The 26,707-nt window shown below is 40.2% G+C and overlaps 1 protein-coding gene across 1 annotated transcript in view; it reads right to left on the bottom strand.

Annotated features, from left to right (window-relative positions):
* Window positions 1–5,029: 5,029 nt before the first annotated feature.
* CNTNAP5 (contactin associated protein family member 5) overlaps window positions 5,030–26,707 on the bottom strand; it is a 463,918-nt gene continuing 442,240 nt past the window's right edge. Inside the window, exons 23-24 of the mRNA XM_077320572.1 lie at window positions 18,910–18,981; window positions 5,030–16,671 (exon numbers count right to left, since the gene is read on the bottom strand). Coding sequence (XP_077176687.1) covers window positions 16,475–16,671; window positions 18,910–18,981 — 269 coding nt within the window. The 3' untranslated portion in view covers window positions 5,030–16,474. The remainder of the gene's footprint in view (window positions 16,672–18,909; window positions 18,982–26,707) is intronic.

The raw sequence follows: 26,707 nt of genomic DNA, 5'->3' as shown, positions 1-26,707 counted from the left end.
GACTTTCGATCATGGAAGCTCGCTGGGTGACTGTCTGGGTCTGGCGGTAGGGCTGCTGGAGGAAAATACCCCTGGCACCCACACTGGCACTCCACCAGCCACCACTCTGGCCCATCCCTGCCAAGCCCTCTGACTCCCCTGACAAGCCAACTGCTATGGGTGAAAGGAGGCATCGGAAATGGTGGTGAGGCAGTTAGGGTTAACAGCAGCCGTGGTAAAGTGACAGCAAGGCAGTAGGCAGTGGTGGAGGCCAGAGAGAGGCAGGGGGATATAGGGAAGGCAAAGGCAGCTTAGCTGGTGCCTGTAGCAGGGCTGGGACAACTAGAACCAGCCAAAAAGGGCATGGGGACAGGAGGAAATGGCATTTGAAGGAAAAGGAAAGTGTTGGTGACTCTGTGCTGAGAGACATGGAGTAGCATGTGGCTAGGCCCAACACCCTAGCTTGAGAGGTGTGCTGCTTACCACGGGTAAAGATTAAATATATTATAGACAGACTGCAGAAGCTGATAAAATCTATGGATCCCTACCAATTTGTGATGGTCCATGTGGGGACGAACTACACGGCCATCAAACATCGTGGGACAGCTGCATCTTTAAAAGAGGTACAATACGTGTAATAGGGTTTTCCCCCTTCCATCCCCCTCCACCAGTATTTGTAAAAGCCTTTTTTTTATATATATATATAGAAAGCCTTCTGTGTTGTCAGCTCATTTTAGGAAGTGTGTAGAATCACATTCCTAATTCCTTCCTTTCTCCTCAAGGGTTCATTATAGGATTATACAATTATAAGGTTGGATATGATCTTAATAAATTATGACATACATCTCCTTGTTGGCAATTGATTTAAGCTGCAGATGCACGGAGTTAGGATTTTAATGTCACTGGAAAATTCAGTGGAAACAGTTGGGCAATCGAACAGCTTGCCAGAAGAAATATTCAAGGCTGATTTGCACATACATATGCATGACTGATCATTCAGTGACTTATCACTTGTTTACTTGCAGCTGAACATATAAGCGGCTGGAAAAGCAGTGAGTCTGAAGTGAAGTCAGGGGGCAAGAAAGCATTTGTCAGTTTGCTGGTTCCTATTCATGCATGAATTTATAGCTCTTGATTATTTGATTACACAAACTACATAATTAGCTGAAAATTTGGAGGTACTACGAGTGGACATGAAAGTTCTGTCTCTGATACTGGATCTGTGATCGTCCAGTTCCACATACAGGTCACACCTATCCGATGTGTTTCAGTTTCTGATACCAACAATTCTTCTGTTGATGTTTCTAGCCGTCTGGGCCACACATTAACAAAATTACATGAACAAGAAACAGTTAAAACCTTATATTGCTGGTCTGAGCTGAATTCAACTGGATTGAAGTACATGCTTAGCAGCTACAACAACAAAAGTGTTTCTTAAACTAGCATTTGCTGCCAGTGCTCAAAGAAATTGTGAGAGGTGCAATGTGCCAGCTTGGTGTAGTGGTTAAGAGCAGCAATCTCTAATCTGCCAAATTGAGTTTGGTTCCCTGCTCCTCCACATGCAGATAGCTGGGTGATCTTGGGCTTGTCACAGCCCTGATAGGGCTGTTCTGACCGAGCAGTCCTGCCAGAGCTCTCTCAGCCTCACCAGGAAAGGCGATTGTAAGCCACTGTGAGGCTTCTTGGAGAAGTTATTCTTCTGGAGGATAAGAACTTAACTAGTGTACTCACTGTCTATCTCCCCTAAATGAGTAAATGTGTTTCAGTATTCCCTCCAGGAGTAGTCAGGAATGAGGGTTGCCAAGATAAGGTATGGGACAGGGAAGGATTAAGCAGGATTATATTGGCAGAGTGTAAATATGCATTGAAGCTGAGCACCTACTGATTCAGAACAAAATGGGTTTATTGAATAAGAGAAAAAATTGTATAGGAAAGAAGAGAGACAGAGACCTGTCTGTGTATTCTAGCTGGAGAGAAGAAGAGGAGAACTAATTGTTCTCAGAAGAACAGGAGAAAACCTGAATAAGCCAATCAGAGACAATAACAGGGACAATTTGAAATAGGGGGAGATCCCTAACCTTGTTGTTCTAAACTAGCTGTCTCCTTTACTGCCCCTGCAGGGTTTTCCAGTCAGTTCTTTGTTTATATACACAGTAGATCTAGCATATTCCATCAAATTACTCCTGCCTTTCTCACCTCCCCAGCTGGCACTTTTCTGTTGAAGGATGAAGGAAATGTATGGTTCTGTCTTGTATTATATTATTCCAGTGCAGTAATTTGTGCTTGATGACTTTAAAGGGCAATTTCAGCATGCCACCTGATCTATTATTGTTTATCACAATTGTTTACTGAGTGAAATTAGTGTAATGATCTTTTTGATTGCTAGCACTCAGCTATATACAGCAAGTGCTGTTTTTAGGATTACCCTGCTGACGCGGCTACAAATAATTGGATGTAACTAGGGAAGCAGTGCAGAAATAGCAAGAATGTTTTTCCCCCCTCCAGATAGAGTTGAGTTGATGAATTAAATGGACCATTGAGTCAATTGATCAAATAAGAGCTATAATCAACTTGGCTAACTGTGAAGGAAAGGAGGAAAAAGTAGTTTTGTGGAATGAAAAGCCCAAGTTGTTAACAGAAGTTAGAAGCTGTGATTTGGTGACATGATCTGGCATCTGCTTAGTTTTATAAAAGTTTAGCAAATGTTTTATATTTGACTGAATGAAGTTATATTACCTCAGTGATCTGTTGGTGAAGCTTCAGTATTGCCCATTAAGATGACCCTTGAGAGGTCCCCAGTGAATGATGTTAATGAACCTACCATGTTCTAATCCCCTCAGACATTCAGGCACACCTTTGTGAAGAATACAATTGAAAATCAAAAGTGTTCTGATTGGTGATGCGTGTGAATTGTGGTTACATGTACTGCCACTGTAGGAATAGAAGAAAATTCAGTTGCTACTGTGGGAATAGAAGAATTTTGAATTGTAAGAACTAGATAGATAGATAGATAGATAGATAGATAGATAGATAGATAGATAGATAGATAGATAGATAGATAGATAGATAGAGATAGTTATAGATAGATAGATAGATAGATAGATATAGATATAGATATAAATAGATATAGATAGATATAGATATATATTAAAAAACCTTGCTTACCACACTGAGAATGCTGAATGGTCCTATTGGGAGGATTATTTTGCCATTTATCTTACATGTCTCTGGTGTCATGCTCATTAAACTTTGCCTTGAGAATGTCTCCACCTTTCATTCTCTGATCTTGCATTTGTAAGACCCTGTATTAGTTTGCACAGTTCTCAGGTACAGATATGAAGGAATCAGAAACCACCAAGTTCCTTTTCAAACAGTAATCTTTACAGACTGAATTGCATGTTGAGTAGAAGAACAGCATCTCACGAGCCAGCTCGACTTCTGCCTTGTGTGAATTCACTTGAGGATAGGTAAAGTTCATAGTCCCGGCCCCCTGGGACATTTGCCTGGCCTTGACCCCAACCTGGTGGAATGAGCTCCCGGAAGAGCTAAGGGCCCTGATGGAGCTTGCTGGGTTCTGCAGGGCCTGCAAGACGGAGTTCTTCCACTAGGTGTTTGTTTGGTTGATGCCAGGGCAGTGATCAGAAATGACATCTGTGGATCCCTCCCCATATGTACAACCCACCCCGGATGGACAGGATTATAGGAACATCCACGCTGATCTGGCTGGAACAGTTACTTGGTTGAAGAAATTATGCCATCATCTTTCTCTTGGTGTCAGTTCTTGTATAATTAAGGGTTTTAATGGACTTTTGTGCTGTATTTTTACTGGTTTTATGTGTAAACCACCCTGAGATTATCTGTCACGAGAGATAATATAGATGTGTGAATAAAAATAAAAAATAAAAATATACTACTGTACACTATGGGATTTGAAACGTAGAGTCTCCCCATTTGTAAAGAGAGAACCCAGCGCGATTATAGTTTGGTGTAGTGGTTAGGAGTGCGGACTTCTAATCTGGCATGCCAGGTTTGATTCTGTACTTCCCCACATGCAACCAGCTCGGGCTCGCCATGGTGCTGATAAAGCTGTTCTGACTGAGCAGTGATATCAGGGCTCTCTCAGCCTCACCCACCCCACAGGGTGTCTGTTGTGGGGAGAGGAAATGGAAGGTGACTGTAAACTGCTTTGAGCCTCCTTCGGGTAGGGAAAAGCGGCATATAAGAACCAACTATTATTATTGCTGTTGTTGTTGTTGTTATTTGTATGCATGTAGAGCCTTTGCACTTTTCAAATACCTGTATATTTTGTTTGTTTGTTTATTATATTTGTATACCACTATTCCTTGAGGCTCAGGGCAGTTCACATGGTTCATATGCATTGGGGTTACTTACTGCAAATATGCATGTTCAGTACAACAACATACAACAACTCCTGTGGTTGTGGGAAATATATCTAGAATCCAGCATGCAACATCATGAATTTCCATTGAAACCTGTTTCCTACTTTCAAAAAAATTAAAATTGGAATAGACATTGCCTGGTGATTTCCAACTACCCTTCTCTAGAACCAAGACTGAGCCATGCCCAAATATGTTCATCCTACACCTGTATCTGGTAATGGCACGATATGGTTGGGAATTGCCAACCAGTCAAGGAATGTAATGAGGAAAAGGCAGTGGAAGCGCCTGAACAGGAAAGAGCATATCTGGAGAACCATTGCTGATTGCTCATGAGAGCATTTTCATCAAGTAGACATATTAGCCTGCATGTACTTCAGTAGCATGTGCTGCACCCCATGATTAATTACTGGAGTCAGGAATATTGTGCAGTGATCAAAGCCCCCGTGACAGCGCTTTTAGCAATGTTCCAAGTCAATACATCTGAGTTGTGGGGAGTTTCACAAGTTATTACCATCCACCATGTCCACATCACTGTCCTGATACAGAAATTAATTGCCTAGAAGAACAGAAGCGAGACCACTTTGCAGGATTAGTATTCTCCCCCTCCCCACTGTACGTTTATATTTTAAAAAGAATAACGGCATGAGGCGTTTTGTCTTCCACACAAAATCATACAAAAGTCTATTTTTATTAAATATACATTATTTACACTTTAAGTCGCTCTTCTGTACAACAATAACCATAGAAAACAAAACAAGCTAAGGCTAATTGTTCATTGTTGTTTTAATCCCCATACTGTGTATTAAGACATGATACATGATCTACAAAACTGACTTGGACTGAGGCAACATCCTAGGAGATTCTATATCAAAAAGCAGACAGTGGGAGAAGAGTGAGTTAGACTTCCATTTTGGTTTCATCTCTTTTGCGGTAATTGAAATATTATTTTCATGTTCCTTAGATCAGTTTAATGTGCTTTTTAGAGAAGCTTTGGACATTTGAACAGGAAGGGGAAATAGAAAGGGCAACTGCCTCACCGTTCCTGTTTCCTGTACTATCCCATATCATGCAGAATACAACCCTGCAGTCAGACATCCATCCCCATGGAAAGACACCTTGCAAATCTCTGAAATAGGATTAAACTGCCCTTGTCTGTTAGATAATATGCATGGAAAAGGACACAAGAGGTACTACCAGTTCGCCATGTTTTCATAAATAGTCTAAGTGACTCTTATTTACTAATTGTTTCAGAGAAGATTAGATATGTTCAAAATGTGGGTAGACTATATTAGGAATTCAAAACTAATTGTATACCAAAACTAAATGACATGTAGACAAACAAAAGGTTCTTGATTTGTACAGCAAATTCCAGCACAATATAATCTATATGGCAGATTTTTCAGCCATCCAATCTGTGTCAGATATAAGCATCACACAATTTTAGGGACTGCTATAAGAAGTGATCCAAACAAGCCATTTTTAGCTAAATTTAGGTATCCAAGAATAACTGTGATGACCTTACTAGGACTTACTAAAATAGCCAAAGACTATGTGGAACAAATACTGCTAAAAAAATCTGAGTCAAACAGATGGCTTTCATAATCCAAATACATCATAACAATTATGGTAGATTCTTTAAAATATTATTTCATTCTTGTTCTTATTAATATTAGCCTGTGAGCAGCTGGGACTGAGGGAAGGAATCCACAAATACAATTCACAGATGTTAGTCCAGAATTACAAAACTGTCACAATCTCCAACCCCACAACTGACTTGATTTCCATTTATCTTGGTGACACAATTGACAGTATCACGTTTCATGACATCAACTTATCTTGGTGCTAAACTGAGGAATCTAACCTATATGCCAAATTAGGTCCTGGGATATTATTATAACTACAACATTTTAAAAAAGCCAAACCCCAAACATCATTGCTACCGACATACAGTGCTTTGCTTTCTGTCACAGCAAAACTTAATGTTTGGTGTACTTTAGACACAAGAAGCTCCAGCAGTCATCTATTGCAAGATTCCCATTAGCTGTTTATAGCCTGAGCCAGATACTATTGAAGCTACTGGGATGACAGGCCTGCCACTTTACCATAAAAGGATCCCATATATTTCTCATAATGTTTGGATAATTGAATCATGTAAGATTTGTGAGATCCTCAGCACTCTATCAATGGTAAATATTGGAACAAAACTGAAGGGAATGGTTTCATTCGTGGCTTGGAAGCTTCCCAGAGCATCACATTGCACAAAGTTGTATATGAAATGCTATATTACATAGAATCCTACATTCTTGTGCTATTAATGTACAAACTGAAATACCCCCCTTTCCCTCCCCATCATCCTTGATTATTTTTCTAAGGAATGTAAAATCCTAGTTAATTTATAATGCAATCCTTAACGGAATTATACTCTTTTAACCTCATTTATTTCCATGAATTTGAAGAATGCCAAGTATTGCATTGTTAGCTTCAAATTGGCAATGCCATTTAGATTTTAAGCAGCCTATAGTCTTTGCTGATCTTCAACATACAATATTAATAGTCGTATCAGAACTTTTGTTATCAGTAAAACATGGTGCTTTGTATCCCTGAATGTTTTTGAATTCATGGAGATCTTTTTCTCTCTTTTACATACATAAATGCACTCCAGATGGACATAAATGCAGAAAGGGCTCCAGAGAATGGCAAGTTCACACACTTGCAAGACACCCAAGACTCCAGGGCCACTAGCAGTACCCCAATTTATCACTTAGTGTCTAAGAAAATCAGGGGAAGAATGAATTAATTCTGGGTATACATATTTGCCCATATCATAGCTCATGTTTTAAAAATGGCTGTACTGTTTTTTAAAAAGCAAAAAATGTAAACATATAAAGGTTTCCCTGCAATGTATTGCTAGAATTAAAAAACAAACAAACAGAAATTCAACTGTACTGAGTTCCCTTGGGAGCATTTCCCAGCACTCCCTGCACTGTGTGATGCACATGTCAATAGGAATAAGGAAGGAAATTGGAAATCCACATGAAAGGCTTGTCTATAGTTCTGACATTAACAATGAATCTGAACTCTCACTAGACTTAAGGGGGACCTATAAAAATGCTTAAGCTGTCCTGGAGCTTAGATAAAATGAAGGGGGGGACTACCCAGAAGTGAAAGCAGCTTTAAGAATCTCTCTTTGAAATTTCAAAAGGCACCCCTTGCTGAAACTGACCAATAAGCAGAGACTGCAGAAAAATGTCACTGGTAGGGGCATAGCCTCCCAGGCGGAATCATTTTATTTGTGAATTTCCTTCATGTTGACCGATTATGCACAGAGCAGGAACCCTGGGATGGCGGCAGCGGGGCAGCCCAAATTATACATGACACTGCCGCCATCCCAGCCCTGGCCCAGAGCAGCACTCCAGAAAAACCACAGCAAAGGAACGTGGAATTTTCCATGTTCTCTGGGATGCCGTAGACGCGAGCGGGGGCTGGGTCGGGCCAGCACTGTACATAATTGGCAGAGCTGGGCCTTTCGGCCTGCCCTTCCCCCCTACCTACGGAGTCCCTACAAGGACACTGCATGCCCCTGTCAGCTCTGCAGAGCTGCCCGGGGACTTCCCCCAACCCCACCTTGGTGGGACAGCGGCATGCTGCTCTCCTCCATTGTGCAGTGGGGCCCCCATACCCCAAGCTTTCCACCCCGATGCTGCTGCCTTCAGGAGCAGCCATATACGCCGGGGCATTCCCTTCCCCGTGCATACATGGGAAGCAATGCCTGGCAGCAGCCAAGGTCACAGGCAGCCAAGAAAGAGGGAAAACTGGGGCAATAGGACTTAAAAAAAACAAAAACAAAAATACAACAAATGGAAAACAAACTATGCCCTGAAGGGAGCTAAATCCACACAGAAGGAAATGAAAGCCCGCTCCACCTGAAAAGTGAAAGTGAGTAGGCATGCAGAAACTAAAATTACACACAAGGCGAATGCATGGTTGAAGTGAAGAAAAACACTGGTGCATAAGAGACCCAAATTAAGGTAGCCTACTGAGAATAGAAGGCCCCTGAATCCTGAAATGGACACAGTATGTGCACACACACACACTCAGCACCTTGACAAAATATGTGGAATGATGTGAATCATATCACAGAGATTGCAATACAACACAAATCTTCATTATTTCCATGGTATACTTAGCAAGATTCTCTTTAATACACTCTTATCTACACCATTCTGGCTTCTGTGGCATTAGCAGAAATGTGACTAACCTCACCAGATGAGCAGTGAGAAAACTGCCTTCTTAAAGAAGAATATAGATGTGTCAGGTAGGCATATTCATTTTATTCCCACTTGACACACAGTTTCACGAGCCATCCCTGTCTCCAAGAGAGAGAAAAGTAACCCTGGAAATGACAGCATGTGGTGTGACTGCCCAGAGGCAAACCCTTTTATCAGTCCTTGCTAATCACTTTGCAGAGTCAGAACAATTCAGAAGACAAATGTCTAATTTGCAAATTAGAGCAGTTTTGCTAGTTAATGTGTGGAGGTTTCTCCCCCTGTATTGTTCTTCTTTTGAATGCTTTGGTGGAAAACTCACAATGAATAAATTTAGTGATATCCTGAAAGGATGAGCTCTTCTTATGCATTCTTCAAAAGTAAGAAATGTAATGGTCTTATAAGACTCACCAGCTCCAGCTTCACCCTAAGGTATGTAGCAGATGATTTTGCAGTTATAGCTAGGAGCCATTGATCAACCTCTCTTCCATTAATCCATCTAACCCCCTTCTGAAGCCATCCATGTTCATGGCGATCACTGTGTTCACTGACAGTGAATACAATTAGAGTCCAGTAGCACCTTTAAGAACAGAAGAACTATATAAGAGCAAGCTTAACATCCCTGATAACCACAAGGGAGTAGTCACTGACCTGGAGCCAAACATCCTGCAATGTGAAGTCAAATGGGGCTTAGGAAGTCTGAGCAACAATAAAGCTAGTGGAGGTGACAACATTCCAGTTGAATTATTCAAAATCTTAAAAGACGATCTAGTAAAAGTGCTACATTCAATATGCCAGCAAATTTGGAAAACTCAACAGTGGCCACAGGATTGGAAAAAGTCAGTTTACATTACAATTCCAAAGAAGGGCAATGCCAAAGAATGTTCAAACTATTGAACATTCACTCATTGCACTCATTTCTCATGCTAGTAAAGTTATACTCAAAATCCTACAAGCTAGGGCTCCAGAAATATGTGGAAGATGATACCACTCTAATGGCAGAAAGTGAAGAGGAACTAAAGAGCCTTTTGATGCAGGTGAAGGAGGAGAGTACAAAAGTTGGCTTGAAACTGAACATCAAGAAAACGAAGATCATGGCATCCAGCCCTCTCAATACCTGGCAAATAGATGGTGAAGAAATGGAGGTAGTAACAGATTTTATTTTCCTGGGCTCCAAGATCACTGCAGATGGAGACTGCAGAAAAGAAATTCCAGCTTGCTCCTGGGGAGGAAAGCTATGGCAAATCTAGACAGCATCCAAAAAAGCAGAGACATCACCCTGCCAACTAAAGTGCATCTAGTCAAGGCTATGGTCTTCCCAGTTACAATGTATGGCTGTGAAAGTTGGACCATAAGGAAGGCTGAGCGTCAAAGAATTGAGGCTTCTGAACTCTGGTGCTGGAGAAGACTCTTGCGAGTCCCTTGGACTGCAAGGCGAACAAACCGGTCAGTCCTAGAGGAGATCAGTCCTGACTGCTCCTTAGAAGGCCAGATCCTGAAGGTGAAACTCAAATACTTTGGCCACCTCATGAGAAGGAAGGACTCCCTGGAGAAGAGCCTAATGCTGGGAGCTATTGAGGGCAAAAGAAAAGGGGACAGAGAATGAGGTGGCTGGATGGAGTCACTGAAGCAGTTGGTGCAAACTTAAATGGACTTCGAGTAATGGTAGAGGACAGGAAGGTCTGGAGGATCACAACTTTGCACCTAACAACAAGAAGCACCTTTAAGACCAACAAAGATTTGTTGGTCTTAAAGGTGCTACTTCAGACCAACTCCCATTTGAGTGAATGCAGTTGTTCAGTAAAGAAATATTTCCTTTTGTCTATCCTGAACCTGTTTCCCAACAACTTTGTTGGATGCCTCAAAGTTTTAGTATTATCAGAGAGGGAGAAAAAGTTCTCCACATTTTCTTCTATTTTCTAGACTAAACTGTCCCAAACTATCCATCCTTTCCATTTAGGAAAGGTGCCCACCCCTGTAATCATCTTGGTAACCTTCTTCTGTACTTTTTTCAGCTCTACAATATTATTTTTGAGATGCAGCAGACAGCACTATTTGCACAGTCCTAGTATAACAGAGAGTTTTTGGACACCATAATTTCCAGTTCATTTATATTAAAAAATATATTCTAAGTGTCTTTTCACAGAAATGTATGCCAGTGGGGCATAGCAATTTAAATGGAGCCCAGCCCTGCTCTAGCCATGTATGACAAGGGTGATGCACTCAGAAGTTACCCTGGATGTGGAAGCATATAACTGAGCTTTCAGCTGATGTAATGGATCTCAGAACAACACTATTACCTGAGGTCTTTCTGTCTTACTTCTGGCTCCTGGTAAGAAGCTCTGTATTATCTTTATGGGATTACAGAATGGGAACTGAGGATTGATGAGCTGTCTGCAGTAGTAAACTGTAGCCTGACAGTGTAGTCCTCTGGAGTAACTCCAGCCTAAACACACTGATTTCAATAGACTTTTATAGGAGTAACTTGGCATTAGGATCACTTTATAAAGTGTCCATCTGACTTGATTCAGTAGCAAAACTTTGTTAAATAATTCTGCTCTACTTATTTTAATGGTGCATTAAAAAAAAATCAGAGGTGTTATGAAAATAAGACAAATTCTGCTTCTAGAGGATACCAAAGTATACATGGGATAAATCCACAGATGGATACAAACATGGTCTCGATTTCAAGGGACTACAGCTTGGAGGGTCTGCAGTAGAATTTCAAATTGTTCCCAGGGATATGAGACTTTCCCCCATTCTGAGTGACTCTAGTGATCAATTACATGAGCTCATGCTAATGACTCACATCTACCTATATTATTCATAACCTATTGTGAGGGATAGTTGAAATTATATGTACAAGCTAGCAAACAAGAAATATAATATCCTCTAATGAAATGGACAACTCAATCCATAACCCAGCTAAGTGAAACTAGGGGCATGAAGGTTTATACTGAGTTTATTCAATTGCTTATAATTGGGCTAATTAAGCTTAAATTCTAGTCATTCAGTTTAACTGAGTGGTGTATTGGACTGCTCTTCCTGTCATTAACAACACAAAATACACCTTTTAGACATGAGCAAATTAGCAGCAGCATGGTAAATCCAGTCACATTTTACCATCTGTCTAAATCTGAGAGTCTAAATCACACTTTCTGTATAATCAGGGAGTTGCTCTGATTTTCAGATTTTACAAAGGAAAACCGGTTCAAAGGGCAGCCAAGAAATCTAAAGATAGAATTAACAAGCTGAGTTGCTCATTTGTTCTGGTTCCCTGGTAATTTCAAAGCTTCTGTTGCTAATATTGTAAGGGGTTGTATTGTAATTTGTAAGGGGTTAGGAAGGGTAACCATCTCCCAAACTCAGTAATGAGAAACTTCAGTCTCCTAAACTCAGTAATTTCCCAAACTCAGTAATGAGAAACTTTAAATTCTGTGACTGAAACACAGAATTTCTAAGCAGTATCCAGGAAACCCAGGCTTGAACCCCTATTCTGGGTGACCTTGGGCCTGCCACACACTCTCAGCTTGATCCACTTCAGATAGCTGTTACCAGGACCAAATGGGGGTGAGGAAAATGGGGTAAGGTGAGTGTTGCAGTGAAAGGCAGGGCATAAATACTGGGCATGGCTAGCAGCGTGTAAAGAGAGCTGGACCAGTGCCTCAGGATTTGGCTGTATAATCAGAATTGAATTGTGAGGATGATGGAGGGGAGAAAACATTGCCAGGGCAGCATCTTAGGTTGAGAACTGCAGGGGAATGGAAAGCAGGACTGATCCTCTAGCACAGACTTTCTCACCTTTTTTACCATTGAGAAACCCCTGGAACTTTCAAGCTTTGAAATGCGCCAGAAGTGGTGCCATGGTGCAGAAAGCCTGCTGGAATTGGATGTTATTTCTCTTTTCTAAAACAGAACTGGAAGCCTTACGATAGAGCCATTGTTTCCCATGATATACAGTGACACAATAGTGAAATGAATATGTAAGTGATGGGGTGGGATACCTGTTTATAATACCACCTTCTCCATGAAAGGAAAGGACTCTTCTGCGAGTGGATCCTAAATTCACACTTTTTTTTTTTTTTGGCAACAGTCTTGGAATCTGTTTAAGAAAAGCAGAAGTGTAGAACAAATCTCTAGAACAACTGTGGGACAAAAACCTTGGAGGGAGGGGAGATCCAATCAGCTTTTCCACTTTTCCTTACTATAGCCTTTGTTTCACATGGCAAGTCTTATGAAGCATAACCTTTTATGGTGGTCAAAGAAAGAACATTCTTTCTTTCTTTTTTTTGTCAGCAGAAAAAAACTGGACCAAACCACCCTCTTGGTTCCATGATCTTAATATAGACCCTGTTGTATTCTCCTACACAGTATCTGTAAAACTATATATGAGAGAATGAGAATATATATGGTTTTCTTTTATTATTTATAAGACACCTATGTTCCTAATTGATAAAGCTTAATAAAATCTGATGCTTGTCCACCCTCCCATCAGAAAGTGGTTTAGGCTTCTTAGTGATTTAAATAATGAAAGGATTCTGTTCAGCTTTATTGACCAGGTTCTCTCTCTTTATCTCATTAGTGAGTGTTTGGGATTAGCTTTGTTACACTTTAGCCTGACTTTTATAGCAGGGAAGGAGGGCAGAAAGAAAGAATACATAGCAGAGCAAAGGGGTGATTTATAATAGCTGTGTTGAGTAAGGGGGAATACAGGACAATAATTTATTGTGTGCAAAACTTATTGGAATAAAAATGTGAATTCCATCTTCCCTCTCTCCCCCTTTATAGAATGCAATTAAACACGTTACGACTGAATGGCTTCCTGTAAGTGAAATCATATAAAAGAAGATGACTCGGCCAAAGTACAGTCAAAATAATGAGGAAAAATCACGTGTCCTTAGTCAGAAAAAAAAGACTCGCTAAGATCCGAGTTTGTTTGTGTCTCTCCCCCGGCCCTATTGCTCAGAATTAAATGCAGAAAAAAATGTATTGTGAAGAAAGTGGTTGGTTCAAAACTTTCTTGGGCTGGTGACCATTTATAGATGCTGAAATAGAGTTGCCAAGTACCATCAGAACGACTCTGCTCATGTTAAGGAACTTTGCAATAGTCTAATACTAGGCTAGAACAAAGGATAATGCTTAATGATTGCCAGGGACTAGAAAGGACTGCACAGTAAAGGCCAGGTTGACTTCGGCATCCTTGAAAGACATATCCATGAGTCCTGTTTCATCCCTTCATCTTAGAAAATGCCAGTAATCTACTAAAAACATTGTCATCTGCAATGGGCCAGTGAAAGTTTCATTCATCCCTCACTTAGGGTGTACACAATGAATCTCCAATCATGGAGGATAGATATTTTCCTTCTAATACTCTGGGATGCTTAACTCAAAAGATGGAAGGAGGGAGGAGAGGGGCATAAATTACAGAAGATCACGCATTAGATAATGCACTATCAAGGCACTTTAGAAGTAGATTTTCCTGTTCCACACAGGCAAATCCAGCTACAAAAGTACAGTATTTGCTGGCGTATAAGACTACTTTTCCCCCCTGAAAAACATGCCTCCAAGTGGGGGGGTCGTCCTATATGCCGGGTGCACTTCAGTTGGGATAGACAGAGCTGCCCATAGTGGCCCATACTGTAATGTAATGTAACAAGCTCTATATTTTGAGTGGAAATGTTGGGGGGTCGTCTTATACACCCACTCGTTATACGCCGGCAAATACGGTTTATTGAAATTGTATTATCCAATGCATGTGAACAGCAAAATGACCACAGTAATCTGTCTCTGGCGATCTTTAAGAGTAAGTCATGCCAATAACAGTATAAATGGTTTGTGAAATACTCTAAACCATCAGTAACCAAGATCCCATTCCTGTTCTTGCACAGTTTAAACTCAGTCAATATTCAGGTGATTCACTGATGCTTACTTGCTATAAGAAATGATGGAAAGCCATGGTTTGCAACATCACTGAAATGGTCCACAGTATTGAGGATGGGCACTTTTTCAATCCTTGAGTGTCCAACTGCAGCTGAGAGCTGGGCAGAAAATGTATTTTTCTTCTTTTGTAAAGTACTGAATAATGCAGCTTTCCAGAAGAGAGGAAAAGCTGGTCCAAGTTATATAAGCTCACACTTGAAGGAATGATAATAATGGGGAGTACAACAGATCTTCTTGGGCTATATATGGGTATTTCAGGTAAATCACACTTTCCAACACTTTAGGATGAGACCAAAGAATCATGGCATCAAATTCTGTACCTAGTCACATAAATGGCATTGAATGTAATCTTATAGTCATAGCCTCTTCAATAGCCTTTAGTTAGAATAGAAAGTGAGTTTATTCAATCTTAGAGCAAGGTGTGAATTGCCCCTCTTTAATAGGGAAGGGAATTCCTACCAAAATAGCTGCCTACCTGACAGCTTTTGCTAGAGCAGGAAGAAAGCACAGTCAGGTGCCAGCATGAAATTCTACATAGATAAGCCATAACTGGAGGCAAATAGTGCAGCACTCGCTCCATGAAATCTATGCAGAGTAACTCCAGTCTAAGCCCATTGCTTTCAACACTTCAAACGACTGTGCTATTAATCTTGTAGTGTCATGATTAGGTTAAAAGGCTGATCTCCAGCAACATGCATTCCTTGTGGCAGGTACCCACGCTACACAGAACTACCACCTGTTCTTTGAGTATTCAAACAAAAACTGGCTTCTTTGTAGAATAGGGGAAATAAATTTCTTCCTCATTTGTTTGAAAGACTAGGGAAAAAATGTATCAACCTTAATTCAGTAGTCAGCTTAAATTAGTCATGAGTCCTACCTGGCATTCTTAGAGATGAATGGAAAGGACTTTGTATGGCCCCTAAAGTTTCATGCTGTAAGTAAAATGCTGTGTGTGTGTGTGTGTGTGGGGGGGGGTCATAATGTCATGATCAGGAAAGCCATGTTGTCCTCCATATAATTTTGAGATGTTTGGAGTTCCCTTATATATGTCATACTGGAACGTGATTTGTACATTTTATGTTCTAAGATTGATTGATTGATTTGAAGCTTGATTGCATTAATTTTGGAAGTCTTGCTCCCAAATATGTGAAGCTGTCAATCATAAGCATTGTTGTCATTTTTCTCTCTTCAAGTTGGGACTAGAGAGTACCCTGACATCTAAAATCCAGTCAACTCCGTGTGCTGGTTTCCTTGCTTCATGATGGGTGATATATAGCTTCACTATACGATAATGGTTCCAAACTGCCACCCTTACTAGATGTGTGTTGTAATAGAAAGGTATTATTGAATAAGATAGGGTGTCATTCTATTTCCTCAACTCTCAAAATCAGCACAGTGCCATCAACATGAAACATAAGTATTATGCTGGTTACCAAAATGTGGAGAATCTGACTCCTTTTAAAGACACAAGAAACAAAATGAGATAATTTGCTCTTATTCTTTCTCACTACCTTTTTGCAATAGGTATGATACTACATAGTTAGCTTGTACACTTTACCTCTAGTATATATCGCTCAGGTCCGACATGAAATGGTGAAGTAAATGGATCCAGAAAGCAATGCTTGTCAAAATCTAGAAAGGAACAGTCAACCATGCTTGTTATGCAGAACTTAGGTAAGACACACAGTTGTTTGTGTGGTTAGGCATTAACTGTGGTGGGTTTTGGCGAAGAGAATGAGGCACTGTGTTGCTCCCGATCTCTTCTGTGCAAAGGGGTTTCTTTCCAAAGGGGCATGGAAATTCCCAGGAAATGGATGGGCAAAAAACAATCACCATCATCATCATACTAAAAAAAAAAAGCTAAAGTGTAACAAGGTGCTCCAGGGTCCATCAGATAAAGTATTCTCGTTTGCACTCAGTCACTGTGTTCTGCAAGTCAACATCAGTCTTAAAAGAACTGTCAAGGTACTCTGGGTATTCCTTTTCTTTTGTCTGGCTGCTCCGGTGCGTCTGCTTGTGCTGGTAAAGAAATCTGCTCATAATGGCCACAATGCAAAAGATGATGAAGATCACAACTGCTATAACACCTAGGGGAAAGGGGGAAAAATCACAATAAGAATACAAAGGGAAGGATGGAGGGGCTGTGGTTTGCCTACTCAGGAGCAGTTTACCTACTCAGGAGACTTTGGAACTGCTATGAAATCCAAAGGCTGCTATAATCACAGAAAGCTTACAATAGTCAAAACTGGCCATGCCTGGTCTTCCTGGACAGTTTCATTAGAGAGTTAGCTAAGTGTTTTTGGGTGCATCCTGCTCAATATTGGTACAGTTTCTGGCCGGAGTGAGTGTGCAGGATATTACTGCTATATTACTGCTATGTCACTATGTCTACTGCTAGAATGAAGAGACCTAAAAGATGCCTCTAATAATTATGTTTCTGTCAGGATGACTGAACACTGTTTTAAATGTATTTGGGCTCACAAAGATAGCGACTGAAAATGCCAAGAAGTTTTGGCTTACAGCTACAAAGAATCTGGGGATTTAAGTCATTCATGTTCAGTCTCACTCTAAGTAGCTTCTTCCAGTTACAAATGGGTGCTTAATCCATTGGGCTGGGAGGGTCAAACTGAATAGATATGGTGCTGATTTCATTACTCTTTCTTAGGTATTCTAAATCATGTTTCTTAATTAGGAAGACTAATGGGTCATAAGGTTTGATGACTTTCTTCCTAATAGTGCTTTGAGGTTGGGGTGGGTTGAGTCAAAATCAATGAATTCATGATACTTTTCTCAAATGGCTAGTTTTATTCTTAGATTCAAATGAGTAGCCGTGTTGGTCTGAAGTAGCACAATAAAATCAGAGTCCAGGAGCACCTTTAAGACCAACAAAGATTTATTCAAAGCGTGAGCTTTCGAGTGCAAGCACTCTTCGTCAGACTGTGATCTTCTTACGACAGGGAATATATAGTAAAAATCAATTCTGTTACATCAGTAGACTGTGTCACAACCAAATACAGCCAATGATAATCCTTTGTCAAAACAGCCAATCAATCCCCTAGAATTCAGAGTACTTTACAAAGAGAAACCAAAATGCTGCTATTATAGATCAAAGGCTATCACCTCCCCATATGTTGCTTGCTCCATACAACTGTGAGACATTCCTCCCAGGGAATTGCTGGTCACTTCCCAAGGCCAGGGAGTCAAACTCAAAATTCCATTACAATGCCATATCTTACAGTCATATTATCACAAATAAAATACCTAGTGAGGAATATGGATACACAAGTTGAACAAGGTTAGCATGAATAGTGAGATAAAAAGCCTTTGTCCCTATTGAGTCCTGGTATCTCATAGTATTGAGTTTTGCAATAACAGTCACATAATCCCAATTAAAATAAATTGTGAGGAATGTGGATACACAAGTTACATAAGGTACTGACTACCTGGCCTTGGGATTTGTTGTTGTTAGTTGTGAAGTCGTGTCTGACCCATTGCGACCCCATGGACAATGATCCTCCAGGCCTTCCTGTCCTCTACCATTCCCCAGAGACTATGGCCTCGGGATAGTCACCAGCAATTCCCTGGGAGGAATGTCTCACAGTTGTATGGAGCAAGCAATATATGGGGAGGTGACAGCCTTTGATCGCTAATAGCAGCATTTTGGTTTCTCTTTGTAAAGTACACTGAATTCTAGGGGATTGATTGGCTGTATTTGGTTGTGACACAGTCTACTGATGTAACAGAATTGATTTTTGCTATATATTCCCTGTCATGTAAGAAGATCACAGTCTGACGAAGAGTGCTTGCACTCGAAAGCCCATGCCTTGAATAAATCTTTCTAGATTCATTCTTACGTGACAAAAGACTGAAACAGTATTCTAATAGTAGGTAGACCATGGATTTATAAACCGTACTCATTTTCAGTTCTTTCCTTAAAAAATGGAACAACAAATTTTGTAGTTTTCACTCACACACTAAACAAATGTTTCTAGTGAACTTCCTTTAATGGTCCTAAGCACCCATCAGTGTATCAGACTAAGTTCTCTTTTTCCTCCCATAAAGCAATAGCCTAGCACTGTGCATAGTCTCAAATTTGCAAGTGTGAATATACAGAATTGTAGATGATGATGTGATGGGAACTGAGGACTGATGAAAACTACTGAAAGGGTTAGCTTAAATATTGAAGAGATCATGTAGTAGGAACAAACAGGCACACAAGATATGGGCAACAGGACAAGAAATCTATAAACCACCACCCATATATTAGAGAAATTTTTGTCTGCTCAGTTGTGTATGCGTGCATGTGCATGCATGAGACAGATTACCTCCAATGACAGCTGAATCACTCTTGACAGCATTTGTAAGTGGCTCCCTCTCATCTGTCTTCCCGAATGGATCTGCAATTCATTAAGAACACAACAGATTATCTCCTACTTGTGTCCTTGGAAGCATTTTTTCCTCCTGCAAACAAATGTCAAAATGCTTTCTTGGAATCAGAGAACTGGATAAATGGAAATAGCTAATGGAATCCTTACTCATGATCTGCCCTTCTGGAGTTATCTTCCAGGGTCTTTAAAAATATATATATATCATCAAAATACATATGGATGACAATATGAATTTATCCAAGTGGATTAGAACCCATAGCCAAGCTAACACAGTTGATAGTTTATATAAAGGGAAATGTCACTGTAATACATTTTTCTTTCTTTTGTACCAATGTGTAATTGGATATTGATGGCTGAATAGCAGGTCGTTTTACTGTAAATTGACCTGCAATGTAATGAATTCAGGTGGTTTAGTACAGGAGTAGTGAACCTGTTGTCCTACAGATGTCCATGAACTACAATTCCCATGAGCCCCTGCCAGCGTTTGTTGGCAGGGTCTCATGGGAATTATAGTCCATGAACATCTGGAGGACCACAGGTTGGCTACCCCTGGTTTAGTAGACTAAGGTGGTCCCTGAGTCTCAAGGCTAGTGTAAAGGAATTTTTAGATAGGAGTTACAGTCCCTTTGTTTAGCATTCTTCAGTCCCACTGACAACTTTGATCCCCTTTCACTATTATGAAGATCTGGTCTCCAACTTAGGAACTATTTTGTTCCACCCTTATGGAAATGTGGCAAAAGATACAAGCACTAGCAAACATTCTAAACCCTGGTTTGACAGCACCTGTTTAGCAGCAAAAACATCCCTTGCCGAGGCTTTTTGTAAATACAAAATGCTCCAACCTACCTTAGAGATGAAACTCGCAATAATTTACTGTGTTATAAAAAAGGGTGTAAGAAATAGGCTAGTCAGAAGGAGGTATTCTCAAGAGAACTGTGGGGAACTTTGATTCAGGCAGTCAGAGAGAGAAACTCAGCTATCTTTTGGCAGCTGAACTCAAATCGAACATAGAGTGATCCTTCACCTTTAGATGCCATCATTCCAGCCAATATATGGGTATGAGGATTTCCATTCTCAGCCCCCACAGATCATAGATGATTCTGAGCTTCCTGTATTGCCCCCTGGTCTCCCCAAAAGAGATCAGTTTCCATATTAGGTGACTGAAAAGAGGGAAGGCCCCAGGGGAGGATGGTATCATAGCTGAATTTTTTAAAGCATGAGAACTTACTTAGCTTCATTGTTTACATTCATTGATTCCACTGGTCATATTCCTAAAGGCTGGGGTACTGTAGTTGTAGTCCCCTTTTTTAAGACATGAAGAAAAGATGATCCTGCTAACTTTAGGCCAATAAGCCTTTTAAGTATAATTAGAAAACTATAAGCTAGACTTTCGCTTGGTAAGTTTATCTCCTGGCTTGACCAGGAGAAAATAATATCACAGTTTCAGGCAGGCTTCAGGGAGGGAAATGGCATGCCTGAGCATTGTTTAGTTCACTAACACCCTATGGAAAAATATGGCTTAAAGTAAATAGCTTCATTATACACAGCACTTCAAGGCTGCATTTGACTCCATCTCGAGGGTTTGATTATGGTCCAAGTTAGAAGTATCATCTATTGATAAGAAGCTCCTTAATTTGATGTGCACCCTTCATAGGCAGAGTTAGGTACAGCAGCTTCAGAGTTAGGTACAGCAGAAATTGACATCTTACTGAGCCAATTGAAACAAATAAACGTGTTAGACAGAGCTGTCTGCTGGCCCAATGCTCTTTATTATATTAATGGTCTAATAAAGAGCCAGTTTGGTGTAGTGGTTAGGTCTTCTAATCTGGCATGCCATGTTTGATTCTGCACTCCCCCACATGCAGCCATCTGTGTGACCTTGGGCTCGCCACCGCACTGATAAAACTGTTCTGACCAAGCAGTGATATCAGCCTCGCCCACCTCACAGGGTGTCTGTTGTGGGGGGAGGAAAGGGAAGGCGACTCTAAGCCGCTTCGAGCCTCCTTCGGGTAGAGAAAAGTTGCATATAAGAACCAACTCTTCTTCTTCTTCTCCTCCTCCTTCTCCTCCTCCTCCTCCTCCTCCTCCTCCTTCTTCTTCTTGATCCTGTTGATTGTCACTCCCCTAAACTAGCGCTTATGAGTATTCCAACTTTATGTAGGTGACATAGTGCTATTGTCAGGAACTCCAGTAGGCCTAAAAAGAGCTCTGGCAAGGCTGGCAGATTATTGTAGGGATGAAGCCCTAACAATTATCACTGAAAAAAACAAAGGCCTTCTTTGGCCTATGTCCAAACAAGTAGGGACTGGTTCATAGCTGGGAAAAAATTGGAACAGGTGGAGTCTTTCATATTTCTTGGGGTAACCTTTCAATCCTCCATCTCCATTCTGGAGCATTGCAGAAAAAATTCATACTTGGGAGAAAGATCTGCCCAGAGCATAGTGAAGTTCTATCACGCTGGGGGAGCCTATTTTGTTCCAGCTGTGCTTAAGCTTTTCCATGTTAAGATGATCTCACAGATACTCTGTGGGACTTTGTTGGACTCGCTCGCTTCGTGTTTTCAGCCATTAGAACAGGTCCAATTGAAGTTTCTCAGAATGGTCCTCTAGACACCAAAATGTATTTCCAGTTCATGGAACAGATTAGAAACTGGTTTGATAAAGGCCAGAGTTGCCCTTGCATCAATTTATCTTTGGCTAAAAGTGCACTGGGTTACTGATGGGTTATTGCCTCTAGTCCTCTGTGATAATTTTAAATAAAAATGATTACGTGCAACAGAGAAAAAAATGGCAAGCCTTGGCTTTTCCCCTTCATCCTAGCATAGTCCAAGCAAGATCTACTGTCAAGCAACAGTTAGAGGACACAGAGCATCAGTTGCACCTCTCAAGTTCTCCAAACTTTCTTACACCCCTGGTTCTAGTTTTATTCAAACCCCTCCAGAATATGTTTTGTTTGGAAACTAATAACTAAAGGAGGGATTTCACACTAGCAAGGGGTGCTTCAGAAAAATTCCAAAAATTAAGAGGTTCTGCCCATGTAGGCAGGGGAAGTTGAAATCACTGGAGCATGTCCTCTTCAGATGTCCGTTTTATGCATTGCTAGATTCTAAAATTATATCACCTTTGTTCAAGGAGACATCTTGCATTATTGACCAGGGAAAATCAAGTTCCTTTTATGGGAAGGGACTAGCACTGTATGTAAGCTGACAGTTAAATTTTGTTCAATAGCCATTAGGCCCCGGAAATTACATATAAAAGCAGATTAACACTACCTTCTGTAGTGATTCCTCCCCTCTGCTTCATCAGTCAGAAGATCAGGAATTTCAATATTATTTTTTTAAAGTTTTACACTACATAGTTTGTATTCATGCTGTATTTAATCATAAAATTCAAAAATTCAAAGGTAGGTTTAGTGAAGAATATGATGATCTGATTTTTTTTGTGTGTGTGACAAAAACACTAATCTCTTGCAAATCTTTAACATGATTGTACTGTAGAATGTAAACTGAGATGCTGATGAAACTGGGAACATTCACAGCTGTTCCAGAATCTGTGGAATGGGAGGTAAGAAACAGAGATTTGATGTGGGATCAGATTGTTTGCTACCTAGTGATTGTCAATTCAGACTTCAAAGTCAAATGCTCTCCATGCAGGGCAAAAAGTTTCAAGCAAGGAAGACAGAAGAACTCACCGTTTTTGGGTTCCTAAACCTAATATGTTATTTTGCTCTAATTCAGGGCTTTCATGGAACTCTCAGAGTGATGCTATTCACTTAAATGGTGGGGCAGCTTTGTAGAAGCAGCAGCAGGCATGAGATCTCCATGTGCACCAGTTATCTCCAACAGGCAGAAAGGGTTAATGAAATTCATTTCAAATTAACATATTCAAACCTAGTGCTTGGGAATTTTTCCTGGAAGGCAATGTGTGCTTCTCACTTAGGTTATTGGGAATCTGGAGGTAGAAGATGTTGTTAATATATAGTTTTCCCAAGTTCACCATTCAAGCATTTTGTGAAGAGACGGAGAATGAACTAGCTGTTCTACATGCATGCCTTTGAAATTCATAGCTTGTGGATTTACATTCAGAGTTGATTTTACTACATTGCTAGAATGAATTACATGGAAATAGTGAATATAATAAGACTGAAATACAAAATATGATAAAATGTCAATATCCTTGTTGGTCCAGCTACATATTCATGTTCATCAGGGATGGCTTTTCAATTTCACATTCTCCAAATTTGTTTAGTCTTAGAACAGAGTTGATCTTGTTTTAAGTAAGATAGAATCAGTTTTGTACCTGCAAGATTGACATTTGGTTCATATATTCTATTAATTATAAAATATTAGATTTTTCCCTTTTACCAGATACATACTTTGTGCTTGTCAAAATATTCCTTTATCAAATTTATTACCATTCCCAGTACAACGCTCCCATACATCTTCTGCTATATCCCTGAACTGACATGGAAGTTTCTTGTGGGTAAACCCCACAAAGTTCAGTAATACTTACCCACCTCACAAACTAAATATTTAAAATGGGAGATGGTATTCTACATTATATCTTAGTGTTTGTGCACATTCATTTATATGGATGAGCAAAACAGCTGCACTGTCCCCATACTGTTAAGATTTTAGCCTGGATTTCAAGGTGAAAGAGATATAAAATAAGAATAATGACAACTCTAGCAAGTCAGATATTCCCCAAATGCCCTACCTGGGCAAAACAGCAACCCCAATTTAAAGTTTAAATTCAATTCAAAATGTAGAAGATTGGAGTACATGTGCGGATTGTATCATTCTCATGCCAAAAGAAGCTGTCAGGATTTTGAAGAGTCTGGGGGACAAATATTAATTTTAGCAAGAGTAATGGAATATGGGGAGGAAAAATATTATCTTTTGGTGAATTAGTGGTAAAGAAACAAAGGGGCATGTTTATGCTCCAAAAAAAAAGTAATTTTAAAAAACACTAATCAAGATAATGTCAGATGAAGCCTCCATGCCCCAAGTTCTGTTATACTAGTTCTATTTTATACGACTGTTGTTTTGAGATTTGAAAGCAAGTCACATGTTTGTGTGTGTGCTTCAAAATTCAGGTCAACATTCCTTAAAATTATGATCTGCTGAATTAAAAATCCGATCAGGGAAGAGCACAGAGGTGTTTGCTGCAGAGAAACAGATGGCAAGTGACAGCAGCAACTTCCCCAGCAGGACCTCTTAAACTCTGAAGTCAAAGAAAACAACGCACTTACATCAGACTCAAGTCCTCAGTTTTTAAATAGATATAACCCCTGAGATCACAGTACAAAAACAAGGGTTATCTTAGAGGATTGAGTACCCCTGATATTTCAGGACCTGCTCAAATACCACAAATTATTTCAGTGTAATAATGGCAGAATGGCAGTATTGAGAGTAACATCTTTGTCCTTGTACTGGATAATAAAAATGTAAAGTTTTCTCCTAATTTATTTTCTAGCCTTCTAGAATTCAAATGTTTTTTATGTAATATCTGTACAGAAGCTCCACATATATTCTTCTAGTATCTGAAAACCTAGTTTCTATATTAATTTAATAGCAAATTTTGTTGAAAATGGGGAATGGCTCTATATTACAATTGTAGCTTGGTGAGAAAAGAAATTCCAAAGACTGGAAAGCCATATTGGTCACTTCTGTGCTCATTTACCCTGTTGTTACTCAGTACAATGGTGGGAACAAAAAAATAGAGAGATTTATATTTAATGCATAAGTATAAACAAAAAAAACTGATGCAGAGAATTAAAACTCTGCAAAAATATAGACCGAAAGGTTCAATTTGCACTGAGGAGGGAGTAAATTTTCTAGCTGAAACACCAGGGCTACAAAATATGGTATCATCTCCAGAAAAATGCTGAACAGGAAAAAATATTAAGCTACAGGGAGGAACTTTTTATGGCAAACATGGTTACTTTTGTTGCCTCATCTGTCAACCAAATAAAAAGGGATTAAATGGTTAAAAATTACCTTTGTACAGTCATTTAAAGGCTTTCAACTGACTGAGGGGCAGTGGGAAGGTGAGGGAGCATTTAATGGTTAATGTTAATTATGAGCTTAATGGCCTGCAATTAGTAGACAGGTGTTGAAATTTCAAAAAGATGGGCACTTTTTAAAACAGTCATATATTTGGGAAACAGCACAACCATGAACTGTAATACAAGGATGTGCTATTCTTATATACCCACCTAAAATATAATTGTCTTAATCTATAAGCAATAAGAACAATTCTTGACAAATATGTATGCGAAAGAGGTATATCTCTGTGTGAAAGAAATATACCTACAAGCGTATGTGAGGAAAATTGTCAGTGCTAGCCTATGGAGAAGTTGGCCAGTCTGAGCACACTGAAAACCAGGAGGACAGACTGGAAAAATTCCTCTTAATATGGCACTGTAAGCATGTGTGAGACAGGGCATAATGTTCATTTTTGTCACCCATTTACTGGATGCTACCGATCTGATGAATTGGAAATCTGTCCTTGTTAAGGCATGGGGAGATAACACAATTCAGCCTACATGGAAAATCATTCATCCAGTGGAGTGACTAGATTCAAGTCCAATCACACTTTAGAGACCAACATGGATGTGGGGGTATGAATTTTGAGTCCCCCCCCCAAAATCTTGTTGGTCTCTAAGGTACTACTAGACTCAGAACTTTGTTCTACTGCAAACCAACACCTTCTGAAATTGGCCTATGAACATAATCCTTTTTTTTTTTTTACTTTGAAGAGAATTAATAGCATCTTTCTGCTAAAAGGTCACTGGGACAAAACAGTGAAATTGTGATATGGTACAAATCCAGATGGACTAAAACCAAGTCGGTTGCCTTATTTGTTGCCAAGCAGGAGACGTCAATCAGAATGAACCTATTTATGACATGAGGAGGATTGTCATAGGGATGGTTAGCTTTATCTGTTTCATTCATTGTTGGGTGAGCTGAGGCAAGATTTATTTATCTGGGATACTTTCTTTGTTGGCGATTAGGGACAGTCCACTGGAAAAAGTCTTCCCGATGCATCTCATTAAAAGTGTGGCAGAAGCAGCCACCCACTCAAGAGATGCCAAGCCTGTGTTCCAGCCCTCCACCCTTTCCCTGGGTGGGGCCTATCCCTGTCCATCACTGCCACAACTCACTGACTGGAATACCCCTTCCCAAGGAACACTGAGACCCCTCAGATAAATTCTTGGTATTTTATAGTCAAAACCATAAATTTTCAGGCCCCACCTGGAGACTTGGAAACCACCCGGTTATGCCTGGTTTTCCTCCCATGGGCTCTCCCAATGCACTAGTACTACCCGAGTGGGGGAGTGGTGGTCCAGAGCACCAGTAACTTGGTTATGTTCAAAACTCAGGTTTATTTAACTATTAACAATTATACTGGTAAATTTACACTCCCTCCAGCACACCACATGACCTCAAGCCACAGCACTTATACATGCTCTGGGCATGAACTTAAAAGGATGCCTAAATACACTCCTCTTTCCCTACACTCCTTGCTGAAGAGAGGGAGAGTCTCCTGTGGACACCGGCCTGCCAGTCTCACTGCCCGCCTCCTGGGTGGCTGCTTCTCAGGCTTCCCACATTCTCTCTCAGGCCAGGCCAGGCCCTGTCCCTCAGCCTAGGGCAACTAGGGCCTTCTCTCTGGAGAGGAGATCTACTACATTCTCCCTCAGAGTTCCTGGAGAGACTGCCCCCTCCCAGGAA

The sequence above is a fragment of the Paroedura picta genome, chromosome 2 (genome assembly GCF_049243985.1).
Source record: "Paroedura picta isolate Pp20150507F chromosome 2, Ppicta_v3.0, whole genome shotgun sequence".
Classification (NCBI taxonomy): domain Eukaryota; kingdom Metazoa; phylum Chordata; class Lepidosauria; order Squamata; family Gekkonidae; genus Paroedura; species Paroedura picta.
Note: the sequence above shows the minus strand (reverse complement) of the source record. Positions and strands in the feature narration are given on the sequence as shown.